Below are 13123 nucleotides of genomic sequence, written 5' to 3'. Positions count from 1 at the left end.
CACGGTGGCTCTGGATGTTTCTACTCCAGACTCAGTCCACTGCTTCCGCAGGTCTCCCAAGGTCTGGAATCGGCCCTTCTCCACAATCTTCCTCAGGGTCCGGTCACCTCTTCTCGTTGTGCAGCGTTTTCTGCCACACTTTTTCCTTCCCACAGACTTCCCACTGAGGTGCCTTGATACAGCACTCTGGGAACAGCCTATTTGTTCAGAAATTTCTTTCTGTGTCTTACCCTCTTGCTTGAGGGTGTCAATAGTGGCCTTCTGGACAGCAGTCAGGTCGGCAGTCTTACCCATGATTGGGGTTTTGAGTGATGAACCAGGCTGGGAGTTTTAAAGGCCTCAGGAATCTTTTGCAGGTGTTTAGAGTTAACTTGTTGATTCAGATGATTAGGTTCATAGCTCGTTTAGAGACTCTTTTAATGATATGCTAATTTTGTGAGATAGAATTTTGGGTTTTCATGAGCTGTATGCCAAAATCATCCGTATTAAGACAATAAAAGACCTGAAATATTTCAGTTAGTGTGCAATGAATCTAAAATATATGAATGTTAAATTTTCATCATGACATTATGGAAAATAATGAACTTTATCACAATATGCTAATATTTTGAGAAGGACCTGTATCTTCATTGATTCTTTAAATATGCAGAGCGCTACTAACAAATTTAAACCAAAAACCCTAGCACTAAAATAGCATAAGTAACCCACCCTGCTACTGAGCTAAAGTTCTCCAGGCTTTCTGAAGGTCTTCCAAAATTTTGTAGCTTTCCTAAAGAGTATGACTGTTTTCTCACTGGTTTTGAGCCCCGTACATTTTGGCAATTGAAGCTAAAATGTGGATTATTCAAGCATATAATCTACTCCTTAATTGATAAATATGCCAAGTTTGTGTTTACATAGTGGTGATAACTAAGTACCGAAGCTATATTTTTTTGCTTTCTCACAACCAGAGATACTCTTTGTTTCCTTTTTAGTTAGCAGCATCTATTTTCACTACAATTGAAAGGTTCTCATTTGTGAAAAACCTCCGCATGCAGTCAGGTATTCAACCAAAACACTACAAATCATACCAGGATCTGGCATTCTTTCTGTTTTTTCCATTGTCAACAAAGCTGGAACTGATTATTGGTCTACACAAAAATAATCAACAATAATAGTATGTTTGTTAAGTCCCTTGTTAAGAATAGAGAGCATAATGCACTAATGTGCATTTTATTCACTTAGTGGGTTAGGGGAAAACATTTTTCTGGACTTACTGACGTGCAGGTTTTGGACTGAAACTGGGAAAAATGCTGTCCAACTGTTGGGAAAATATTAATCCATAAGTCTCCTTAAAAGCAAAGTATAAAGCAAAATATAAAGCAATGAATAAAGAATTCTGATCTTTTTTGTTCAGTGAATAAATTAGGAAGAACCTTGAGATGTATGTACTTATAATAACTCATAGTAATGATCATTAAGATATTTAAGTGTCTAGATCCCTCCACATCAAGACATGCAGTAAACTTTAGCTAAAAACCAGAACTTATTGAATATTGAATGTTAAGATGAGACTACTCACTATTGTCATTGTATGACATCTTTTTATTTTCAAATAGTGCATCATGTTTCTGTTTTTTATTATTCATTTCAGAAGCTTGTACCTTTCACGGCCAACCTGCAAGGGGCCAACAGCTTGTTGCAAAAGGCCATTAAGAAAGTGGACAGCAGAAAACAAATGGACTCTGCTCAAGTAGGTCATGTTCATAGTGTGATGGATGAAGTCTGTTTGTACACAGGTCTCACATTTTGACTGCTTGTTTTGTGGCAACTGCAGGAAGTCCAAGAAAGCATCCAGGAGCAAAGGGTTCTAATGAAGCAGGTTCTGGAAGATGCTAGACTGGTAACTCTGCAAAAGGAAGGAGGAACACTACTGGCAAGGATGAAGAAAGATGAATTCAAATTTCCGCAGTCTGAGGACTATAGGTACAAGAGTGAACTTTTGACTTTTTTTAGCAGCTGGTCCAAATCAGTATTCTGCAATACAGGAACCTCAAATAACATGACTGCAGACATTTCTCAGTTCCACTAATTGACCCTGTGTACATCCAGTCTAATTATAAAAATGTTCCATATCTGAACAAATCTTAGTAATGCTTTTTTTGATTGCAAGGATGACTTTAGTGTTGGAATTTAAATTTCCGTCTTGCTCAACACTGGCAAAGACTTACAAGTTGCTATTCATCAAGGCGAATTTCTACACATCCACTCAGTTCTGGGGAAACGCAGGCTGTAGAAATGCTGACTAAGTGAAATCATCTGTGTTGGTGCATTGTGAAAAAATAGATTAATTTTCAATACTGAGCATAGGCTACTACACACAAATAATTTAAAGAGCATCATTGTACTGCTTTAAAGCTTTACGTTAAAGGCAAAAACTAAAATCAATCATTGTGTCAGTACTCTATTTAAACCAAACTACTGTCTCACCAGAATAGCCTACAGTGGATGTTTAAACTCAAGCAGAGGTGTATAAAAACAGATCACAGACTCACTTTTCTACACATAAGCAGTATGTCTTTTATACAACTGTAGTAATGTAGCTGTCAAAATGTTATACCAATGTCAGTCAGACAAACCACTGACACTTTAAAATTCATTTTGCTCCTAAAAGTTAACTTTTTCCTTGTACTCTTAATGTAGTAGACAGGAGGAAAGCCAGCAAACTAATATTTAACTTATTATTAATTTAGCTTAGATACTTTGGAATAAAAAACAACTACAAAACTCGTACTCATACTCGTACTTGTACTCGTCGTCTTCCACTTTATCCGGGTCGCGGAAGCAGCAGACTCAGCAGAGACACCCAGACGTCCCTCTCCCTGGACACCTCCTCCAGCTCCTCCGGTGGGAGCCCAAGGCGTTCCCAGGCCAGCCGAGAGACAGTTCCTCCAGCGTGTCCTGGGCCGTTCCCTGAGCCTCCTCCCAGTGGGACGTGCCTGGAACACCTCTCGAGGAAGGCGTCCAGGAGGCATCCGGTATAGATGCCCGAGCCACCTCAACTGGCTCCTCTCGATGTGGAGGAGCAGTGGCTCTACTCCGAGCCCCTCCCGGATGGCCGAGCTCCTCACCCTATCTCTAAGGGAGTGCCCGGCCACCCTACAGAGGAAGCTCATTTCAGCCGCTTGTATCCGGGATCTCGTTCTTTCGGTCATGACCCAAAGTTCATGGCCATAGGTGAGGGTAGGAACGTAGACCGACCGGTAAATTGAAAGCTTCGCTTTTCGACTCAGCTCTCTCTTCACCACAACGGACCGGCACAGTGCCCCCATTACTGCGGCAGCCGTACGGATCGTCTGTCGATATCCCGCTCCATTCTTCCATCACTCGTGAACAAGACCCCAAGATACTTAAACTCCTCCACTTGAGGCAGGAACTCCCCTCCAACCTGAAGAGGACTAGCCCCCCTTTTCTGGTTGAGAATCATGGCCTCGGACTTGGAGGAGCTGATCTTCATCCAAGCCGCTTCACACTCGGCTGCGAACCACCCCAGTGCATGCTGTAGGTCTTGGCTAGAGTGGCCCAGCAGGACCACGATATCTGCAAAAAGAAGAGACGAAATCCTCTGGTCCCCAAACCAGATCCCCTCCGGCCCTTAGCTGCGCCTAGAAATCCTGTCCATAAAAGCTATGAACCGGTGACAAAGGGCAGCCCTGCCGTAGTCCAACATGCACCGGGAACAGGTCCAACTTAGTGCCGGCAATGCGGACCAAACTCCTGCTCCACTTGTACAGGGACTGGATGGCCCCTGATAAAGGGCCCCCGATTCCATACTCTTGGAGCAACCCCCACAGGGCATCACGAGGGACACGGTCGAATGCTTTCTCCAGGTCCACAAAACACAGGTGGACCAGTTGGGCAAACTCCCATGAACCCTCGAGTACCCTGTAGAGGGTATAGAGCTGGTCCAGTGTTCCACGGCCGGAACGAAAACCACACTGCTCCTCTTAAAGCTGAGGTTCGACAATCGGCCGGACTCTCCTCTCCTCTGAAATCCTTTATTGTATTTAACCAGGCGACATCCCTTTGAAATTAAGAAAATATTTGTTGTTCTATAAACAGCGTTTCCCCTACCATTATCCAAAGGGGTCAACCCACCCCGCTAACAAGACCGCCCGCCCTCCCAAGACGATCACAGTATGTAGCAATAGCATGTTTTTACAGTTAATGTCTACTCTACTTTTTATGGCCAAACTTGACAAAAGCTGGACAAAAACACATTCCTCATATTCTGTCACAGACGTTGACACGCTGAGTTATAGGGGTTGGACAATGAAACTGAAACACCTGTCATTTTAGTGTGGGAGGTTTCATGGCTAAATTGGACCAGCCTGGTAGCCAGTCTTCATTGATTGCACATTGCACCAGTAAGAGCAGAGTGTGAAGGTTCAATTAGCAAGTCTTTGTGATGTATCAAGAGCCACGGTATCCAGGGTAATGTCAGCATACCACCAAGAAGGACGAACCACATCCAACAGGATTAACTGTGGACGCAAGAGGAAGTTGTCTGAAAGGGATGTTCGGGTGCTAACCCAGATTGTATCCAAAAAACATAAAACCACGGCTGCCCAAATCACGGCAGAATTAAATGTGCACCTCAACTCTCCTGTTTCCACCAGAACTGTCCGTCGGGAACTCTACAGGGTCAATATACACGGCTGGGCTGCTATAGCCAAACCTTTGGTCACTCATGCCAATGCCAAACGTCGGTTTCAATGGTGCAAGGAGCACAAATCTTGGGCTGTGGACAATGTGAAACATGTATTGTTCTCTGATGAGTCCATCTTGACTGTTTTCCCCACATCCGGGAGAGTTATGGTGTGGAGAAGCCCCAAAGAAACGTATCACCCAGACTGTTGCATGCCCAGAGTGAAGCATGGGGGTGGATCAGTGATGGTTTGGGCTGCCATATCATGGCATTCCCTTGGCCCAATACTTGTGCTAGATGGGCGCGTCACTGTCAAGGACTACCGAACCATTCTTGAGGACCATGTGCATCCAATGGTTCAAACATTGTATCCTGAAGGCGGTGCCATGTATCAGGATGACAATGCACCAATACACACAGCAAGACTGGTGAAAGATTGGTTTGATGAACATGAAAGTGAAGTTGAACATCTCCCATGGCCTGCACAGTCACCAGATCTAAATATTATTGAGCCACTTTGGGGTGTTTTGGAGGAGCGAGTCAGGAAACGTTTTCCCCCACCAGTATCACGTAGTGACCTGGTCACTATCCTGCAAGAAGAATGGCTTAAAATCCCTCTGACCACTGTGCAGGACTTGTATATGTCATTCCCAAGACCAATTGACGCTGTATTGGCCGTAAAAGGAGACCCTACACCATACTAATAAATTATTGTGGTCTAAAACCAGGTGTTTCAGTTTCATTGTCCAACCCCTGTTTGTGCACTTGCACACAGGTGAACACACGCTCTTAACAGCAGACAGAGTGCACAAAAAACATGCCCCTAAAACCTTGAAAGGAGTCAAGGATATCTGCGGTTTTAAAAGCGCAGAATTTCATTTTAAAGGCAGCACTTCCTCTCCTGAGTAGCAGCAGGGCTAACTCTCCTACTCCTGGTATGACGGTAGAAGTACCCAAAATATCCCAAGTGTCTAATTTCCTGCCCCACAAAAACAGCTAAAGTCCAGTCACCACCAAATAAAAGATTTTGACCTGTCTTGGCTGTCAGAGGTGAAATAATCCGCCTGGCTTTAAAAGACTGAACTTGGTAATTAAATACATACATGATAGATAGAGAAAGAAAGAAAGAATAGATGATGATTGAAAGATGGGAAGAGGCAGAAACAGATAAAAGGTGATAAAAAAAGAGAACCACAAAGATGGAGTAATAAGAGACATGTTGAGACATTTAAAAAAGATAAAAAAAAGATATAGAAATTATGTATAAATACAGTAGGTAGAAGATTCATATACAGGTCCTTCTCAAAATATTAGCATATTGTGATAAAGTTCATTATTTTCCATAATGTAATGATGAAAATTTAACATTCATATATTTTAGATTCATTGCACACTAACTGAAATATTTCAGGTATTTCATTGTCTTAATACGGAAGATTGTGGCATACAGCTCATGAAAACCCAAAATTCCTATCTCACAAAATTAGCATATTTCATCCGACCAATAAAAGAAAAGTGTTTTTAATACAAAAAACGTCAACCTTCAAATAATCATGTACAGTTATGCACTCAATACTTGGTCGGGAATCCTTTTGCAGAAATGACTGCTTCAATGCGGCGTGGCATGGAGGCAATCAGCCTGTGGCACTGCTGAGGTCTTATGGAGGCCCAGGATGCTTCGATAGTGGCCTTTAGCTCATCCAGAGTGTTAGGTCTTGAGTCTCTCAACGTTCTCTTCACAATATCCCACAGATTCTCTGTGGGGTTCAGGTCAGGAGAGTTGGCAGGCCAATTGAGCACAGTGATACCATGGTCAGTAAACCATTTACCAGTGGTTTTGGCACTGTGAGCAGGTGCCAGGTCGTGCTGAAAAATGAAATCTTCATCTCCATAAAGCTTTTCAGCAGATGGAAGCATGAACTGCTCCAAAATCTCCTGATAGCTAGCTGCATTGACCCTGCCCTTGATAAAACACAGTGGACCAACACCAGCAGCTGACAGGGCACCCCAGACCATCACTGACTGTGGGTACTTGACACTGGACTTCTGGCATTTTGGCATTTCCTTCTCCCCAGTCTTCCTCCAGACTCTGGCATCTTGATTTCCAAATGACATGCAGAATTTGCTTTCATCCGAAAAAAGTACTTTGGACCACTGAGCAACAGTCCAGTGCTGCTTCTCTGTAGCCCAGGTCTGGGAAATGCTGCACCTGTAGCCCATTTCCTGCACACGCCTGTGCACGGTGGCTCTGGATGTTTCTACTCCAGACTCAGTCCACTGCTTCCGCAGGTCCCCCAAGGTCTGGAATCGGCCCTTTTCCACAATCTTCCTCAGGGTCCGGTCACCTCTTCTCATTGTGCAGCGTTTTCTGCCACACTTTTTCCTTCCCACAGACTTCCCACTGAGGTGCCTTGATACAGCACTCTGGGAACAGCCTATTCGTTCAGAAATTTATTTCTGTGTCTTACCCTCTTGCTTGAGGGTGTCAATAGTGGCCTTCTGGACAGCAGTCAGGTCGGCAGTCTTACCCATGATTGGGGTTTTGAGTGATGAACCAGGCTGGGAGTTTTAAAGGCCTCAGGAATCTTTTGCAGGTGTTTAGAGTTAACTCGTTAATTCAGATGATTAGGTTCATAGCTCGTTTAGAGACCCTTTTAATGATATGCTAATTTTGTGAGATAGGAATTTTGGGTTTTCATGAGCTGTATGCCAAAATCATCTGTATTAAGACAATGAAAGACCTGAAATATTTCAGTTAGTGTGCAATGAATCTAAAATATATGAATGTTAAATTTTTATCATGACATTATGGAAAATAATGAACTTTATCACAATATGCTAATATTTTGAGAAGGACCTGTATATTCATATATATATATATAAGATTCATATATATATATATATATATATATATATATATATATATATATATATATATATATATATATATATATATGAATCTTATATATATATATATATATATGAATCTTATATATATAGTAGCTATCCCACCGACACCACGCCCCTGGTGACTGCCTCTTGTCAACCACCCACCAAGACCAAATATAGCCAATGCATAATAATATTCAACTAGTGAATTTGAATAGATGGGAATTATGGGTGGATTTTGGATTTTTCTAAGGTGGTGAAGAAAGCAGTGTCAGTACAGTGAGCAGCACCAGTGGTGCAAGAGCTCCTGCTGCCATGGAGGTGGTGGACAGCAGAGGTAAGGAGTCAGAGCAGGAACCTTTAGCTACAGTTTAAGAGCACAAAACACATCTGCAGGCTGTGCTTTTAGAAAACTGCATCACTCATGACAATTCTTATACAATTCACTTTATATATACAGATTACTTTAGTCAAGCGAAAGTCAAGAGAAGCCATTTAAAATTTTTTCCTGCCCTCACTCCAAGTATTTGCGTTGATTTTTTCAGTACCACTTAAATCAAAGAACAATTCCAAATCACTTGTTGTATGATACTATGATTGAATGTCATCTTCCTTGTTAGTTTAAAAGGGTTTATACATAGCATAATGTAGGTGAACATAATTTCGGTTTATGGGATTTAAGTACATAATATTGCACCACAGCAGAAACATTTATTTTGTAGGTACACATCATGCATTCAAAGTGTAATCAATTTATCTCAGTCTTGGTGGTTTGCGTTAATTCACTGGTGGTGGCCTGTGATGGTATCAAATTCCCAGTGGGGATTAATGTCCTAGTCCGCCCCTGCCCTAGACTGATCTGTTGTCACCATGTCGTGACCTGTTCTGTGTCCTCATCCCTCAGCTGTTGGTTTTCCTCTCCCTAAGTTAAGAATCCAATTGTTTGATTTCAAAGGCTGTTTTAATGTCAGAAAACTGTGAAATTATGTATTCTGTTGTGAAAAACAATTAAAAAGCCCATTGTGATTTATTTTATTATACTTTAGAATTTTTAAGTTGTCTGGCTCTAATATCTGAAGATTTTTGTTTTAACTTATAATAACAGTTTTATAAACCTGTGTAGGAAGAGCTCTGTGTTCCTCATGTGGGGGACATTGACAACATCACAGACTGCCCCTCATTAAGGTACAGGCTTTCTCCAATAATAAGCCCTGGATCAAATCTGAAATAAAGGCTCTTCTCAAGGAGAAGAGAGACTTTAGGTCATGAAACATGGAGGAGGTGAGAGCTGTGCAAGAGGAACTGAGAAAGAAGATCAGGGGGAAAAAGCATCATCAGTAAGAAGATGGAGGACCATCTAGTTCATCTGAACCAGTTTTTCAACCGATCTGATCAGAAACCCTCCCTTCCCTCAGCCCAGTCTACACTGCTGCATTATCTTCGACAACTGCCTACTTTTCTTCCCACCTCCCAGCTCTCAGCCATCATTCACCCTAGAAGACTTCATCCCACAGCCCCCCATCCTCCACAACCATCCTGTCCTTTCAACATTTCAGGTGAGGAACAAGTTGCCAAAGACCAAGGTGCAAAAGGCTGCAGGTACAGATGGAATCAGCTCCAGGTTCCTGAGGTGCTGCACAGTTCAACTGTGTGGCCTCATGGGATGCATGTTCAACATAATCCTAGAGTTGGGGAAAGCACCAAACCAATGGAAGACCTCCTGTGTGGTACAGATGCCGAAGACCACACATTCAAAGGACCTCAGCAGCTACAGGCTGGAAGCACTGACCTCACATATGATGACAACGTTTGAAAGGTTGATCCCCAATTAAAGACAGTTGACACTTTGTAGATTGGTGCTAGCGGGGCCACTTCCTTATCAACACAGGGGAAACGAAGGTGGATTTCAGCAGGCGCTGACCCACCACACTGACACTGGTGAACATCTAGGTAACTGACATTGAGACAGTGGACTCCTAAAAGTTCACCTGAACAATAAACTGGACTGGAGTCACAACCCTGATGCTCTTTACAGAAAGGGTTGGAGCAGACTCTGCCTGATAAGACAGCTGAGATTGTTTGGAGTGCAGGGGTTGCTCCTGAGGGCCTTTTTTGAATGTGTGGTGGCATCAGCCATTTTCTATGGTGTAGTCAACCACCAGCAGCCTATTTACAGCTGATAAGTGGTTAAATAAGCTCATCAGGAAAGCCAGCTCCATCCTAGGATGGACTCAGTGCTCGTGGTGGGAGACAGAGGGACTCTAGCAAAAATAACATCACTGTTGGACAATGTCTCCCACCCCATGCATGAAGCTGTTGCAGAACTGGAGAGCTCCTTCAGTGAAAGACTGCTGCATCCTAGATGCACAAATGAGCGTGTTTTCAGATCCTTCCTCCCAGCAGCTGTTGGACTTTACAAAATATGTAACAGCTCCCAACAAACTCAATAAGTGTTTTCAACCCTGCTGGTTTTGAAAATTTGTTTTTCATTTCTTGTAAGCTGTCTGAAGTTGTTTTTTATGCACAAATATACATGCACATTTTGTACATTGTTTTAAATAACGCTACTCAGTTGCACATTTCTTTTAATCTGAGTATGCTATTTTTAATAACTGTACAGTATTTTTTTCTTAGGTTGTGGATTTTTCCCTCTCTTTTATTCTGTCTTTTATTCTATTTTTGTTTTTTTTATTGTTTGCCTTGTGTGTATCTGCATGCTTAAATTCGCCTTTCACTTTGCTGCTGATACACCTGAATTCCCTGACTTTGGGACAATGATGGATATTTCTAATCTATTCTATCTCCTAGGGTGCAACATTAAAATGTAACAAGTTACAAGTTCAATAATCTCAAATTCAGTTCAGTCCTGCTACTAAACAGATAAAGTGCACATGTTATCTAGCACTAGACAATGTTTATCAGTTCAAGCTTGATATTTAGTTTTTTGTTTGTTTCTTCTTTTGTCCAGAGATGCTGTGGAGTTAGCAACGAGTCTGTACAATCAAGTGGAGGAGAAGCTCCACATGTTGGTAATGAGATCGAATGAGTCACTGCAGCACCTGGAGGTCCTGCTCAGGCACAGAGAGATGGAGGCCAAAATTATCTCGGTAAATCTAAGTTTTCCAGTCAAATCCTGCTTCTGAAAATCGGCAAATGTTTCTCCTCAACGTCAACACATTAGTGAAAATTTCTGGCCTGAAGCTCACATACGACTCTTGCTTTGATGCACCGTATGTTATATCAGTCTCACAGCTTGCCAAGCTATAAAGGAACACTTTATAACTACCGCTTTATTCCTTACAGGAGGGATTGTGGTTCAGTTCAGAGGGGGAGCAGATTTTAAAGAACTCTTACACAACAGATGACACACTGGTGGGCAGGGAAAAGGCCTTGAAAGACTTCAATTTGTTTCTCGCTAAACTGAAGGTACAAAAAAAAATGCTGTTTGCTTAAACTCAGCCATTTTTTGTTTATAATGTTTTTGTTGTATTTTTCTCATATTTGCACTTAAATGTTAAAATTTTATAGTTTTTGCCTTGGTAAGAAGAAGTTATTGAACACACTAGGAAGTAATTGCCGGGCATTGTAAAAGTATAAACCTTTTTACATTTTGTTACATTATAACCACAAAGTTTAATGTATTTTATTGGAATTCACAAAACAGAGCATCATTGTGAAGTGGAAAGAAATAAAACATGCTGTTAATTTGTTTTTTTTATACAAATTTGACAACTGTTGCATGGATTAGTATTCAGCGTCCTCTTTTCAGACTTTTTAGAACCACCTTTCACTGCAGTTAAATTTGCAAATCTTTTTAGGCACGTCTCTAGCAGTTTTGTAGATATAGACACTTATGTTTTTGCAGGTGGGGCTTCTTCCAATCATGTTTTTTGGCCCAGTGTAAGGGAAAACATCCCCACAGCACGATGCTGCCACTACCATATTTCATAGTGTTGTAATTATGAATATACTATTTAATATTTAATATTAATATTTTAATATTTTATCAAATAATATTTTGGTCTGTTAAGGGTTGTCCTGTGAATACCAGCCCAATAAGGCAGTGGTATTAGGACAAAATTGAAAGGGATGAGCCAAGCTCTGACATTATTGAACAGCAACACTCTGCACACACATGGAATGAATTCACACAATTTCTTAAAATACAAGAATTTATTAACAAAAATAAATCAACTCAAGTCAAACATATTTCAATCAACAAACTCTTTACTATGCTAAAAAAATCCAACTAAACTACCAAGCAGAATGAAAAAATAAGGAAGACTAATGGGCTATGTACAATATAAACAAGTTGATCAAAGATGGTTGAAAACCGTGACCGAAAGAGTGATGCAACATTACCATGCAATGTTATTTATATTTGAGAACCAAGGATTATCTTGAAGAATCTGAAAGTGAAGTTAAGTTAGTCTTGGAACCAACTTAGACAACAATTGGCATACATTTAGACAACCATTCACAATGCAAGATCAGGTTAAATATTATTTTAATAAAATAATATCAAATATTTGACCAATTCTCAACGGTGCTTAATTAGCTGCCTTTATTTATTAAAATAATATTTAAAGAAATATTATTTTGAATAAGTTCCAAATCTTTGAGAAATGGGCTTGTGTTACTTAGTTATAAAGTTTAGTAAAATAATATTTAGGGAAATATTATTTTGAATAAGAATCAAATCTTTCTGGAGGAATGGGGCTTAATAGTGTTTACTTAGTTTTCAAGTTTAGTAAAATAATATTTAGGAAAATATTATTTTCTAGATTTAAAACTAACAACCTTTTTGGGTAAATGATCCTTAGTAGGCAAGCACGTGTTCTTAGCTGTTAGCGGTTGAAGCTAACAAAAGAAGCTTATAGCTTATCATCAGAATCAAACACATACCTTTAAAATACCATTAATAAAAGGGTTAAAATGCATAAGCGTGGACGGCGCGTTATGGCTGAACTTCTGTGTTTAAAATCACCCTTTAAATAAAGTTTGTCTTAACTTAAAAAAAAAAAGAACAATCACAGAACACGTAAACTGAGCACATGTGCTGAGCAGATAATCTGCTAGCGCTAAGATGGCTGAGTTTTCCACACAAACAAAACATGAAACGAAAAATGTTTAGATTATTTCACTCTCAACTACTCTCTGCCCAAAACACAACTTCTTATGTGAATCGTGCTGAGGAAAAGTTGTCCGGGGACGAAGTTGAATAAAACTTCCACAGTGAACAAAGGGTTAACTGCAGCTAACCTCCATAGATGTGGGGTGGTTCGTTCTGTCGGCCGGCCAAACTGCACGTTACTCGGTGATGCGGTCCCGTTGTCCTTCCTTCCGACTGGGAAAACCGCTCCACTCGGCGTCGTAGAGACGGGATCTCTGCTGGGAATTCTCTGGAACACAGTTTGCTTCTGTAGACCTCAGAGAGAAAGTTAAGCAACACTTGTACCTTAATTACCCCGTTCATGAATGAATACCGGATATATAAACAACAATTCATTCCTACTTAATTTCGTGCATATGATCGCGTGATTGTAT

General features: G+C 40.9%; 1 protein-coding gene across 1 annotated transcript in view; it reads left to right on the top strand.

Moving 5' to 3' along the window:
- LOC124856901 overlaps positions 1-13123 on the top strand; it is a 62566-nt gene that overhangs the window by 31554 nt on the left and 17889 nt on the right. Inside the window, exons 9-12 of the mRNA XM_047347852.1 lie at positions 1634-1732; positions 1817-1965; positions 10545-10683; positions 10880-11002. Coding sequence (XP_047203808.1) covers positions 1634-1732; positions 1817-1965; positions 10545-10683; positions 10880-11002 — 510 coding nt within the window. The remainder of the gene's footprint in view (positions 1-1633; positions 1733-1816; positions 1966-10544; positions 10684-10879; positions 11003-13123) is intronic.

Source organism: Girardinichthys multiradiatus, chromosome 20, assembly GCF_021462225.1.
Source record: "Girardinichthys multiradiatus isolate DD_20200921_A chromosome 20, DD_fGirMul_XY1, whole genome shotgun sequence".
Classification (NCBI taxonomy): Eukaryota; Metazoa; Chordata; class Actinopteri; order Cyprinodontiformes; family Goodeidae; genus Girardinichthys; species Girardinichthys multiradiatus.
The sequence above is the reverse complement of the archived record's forward strand: the minus strand, read 5'-3'. Positions and strand labels throughout refer to the sequence as shown.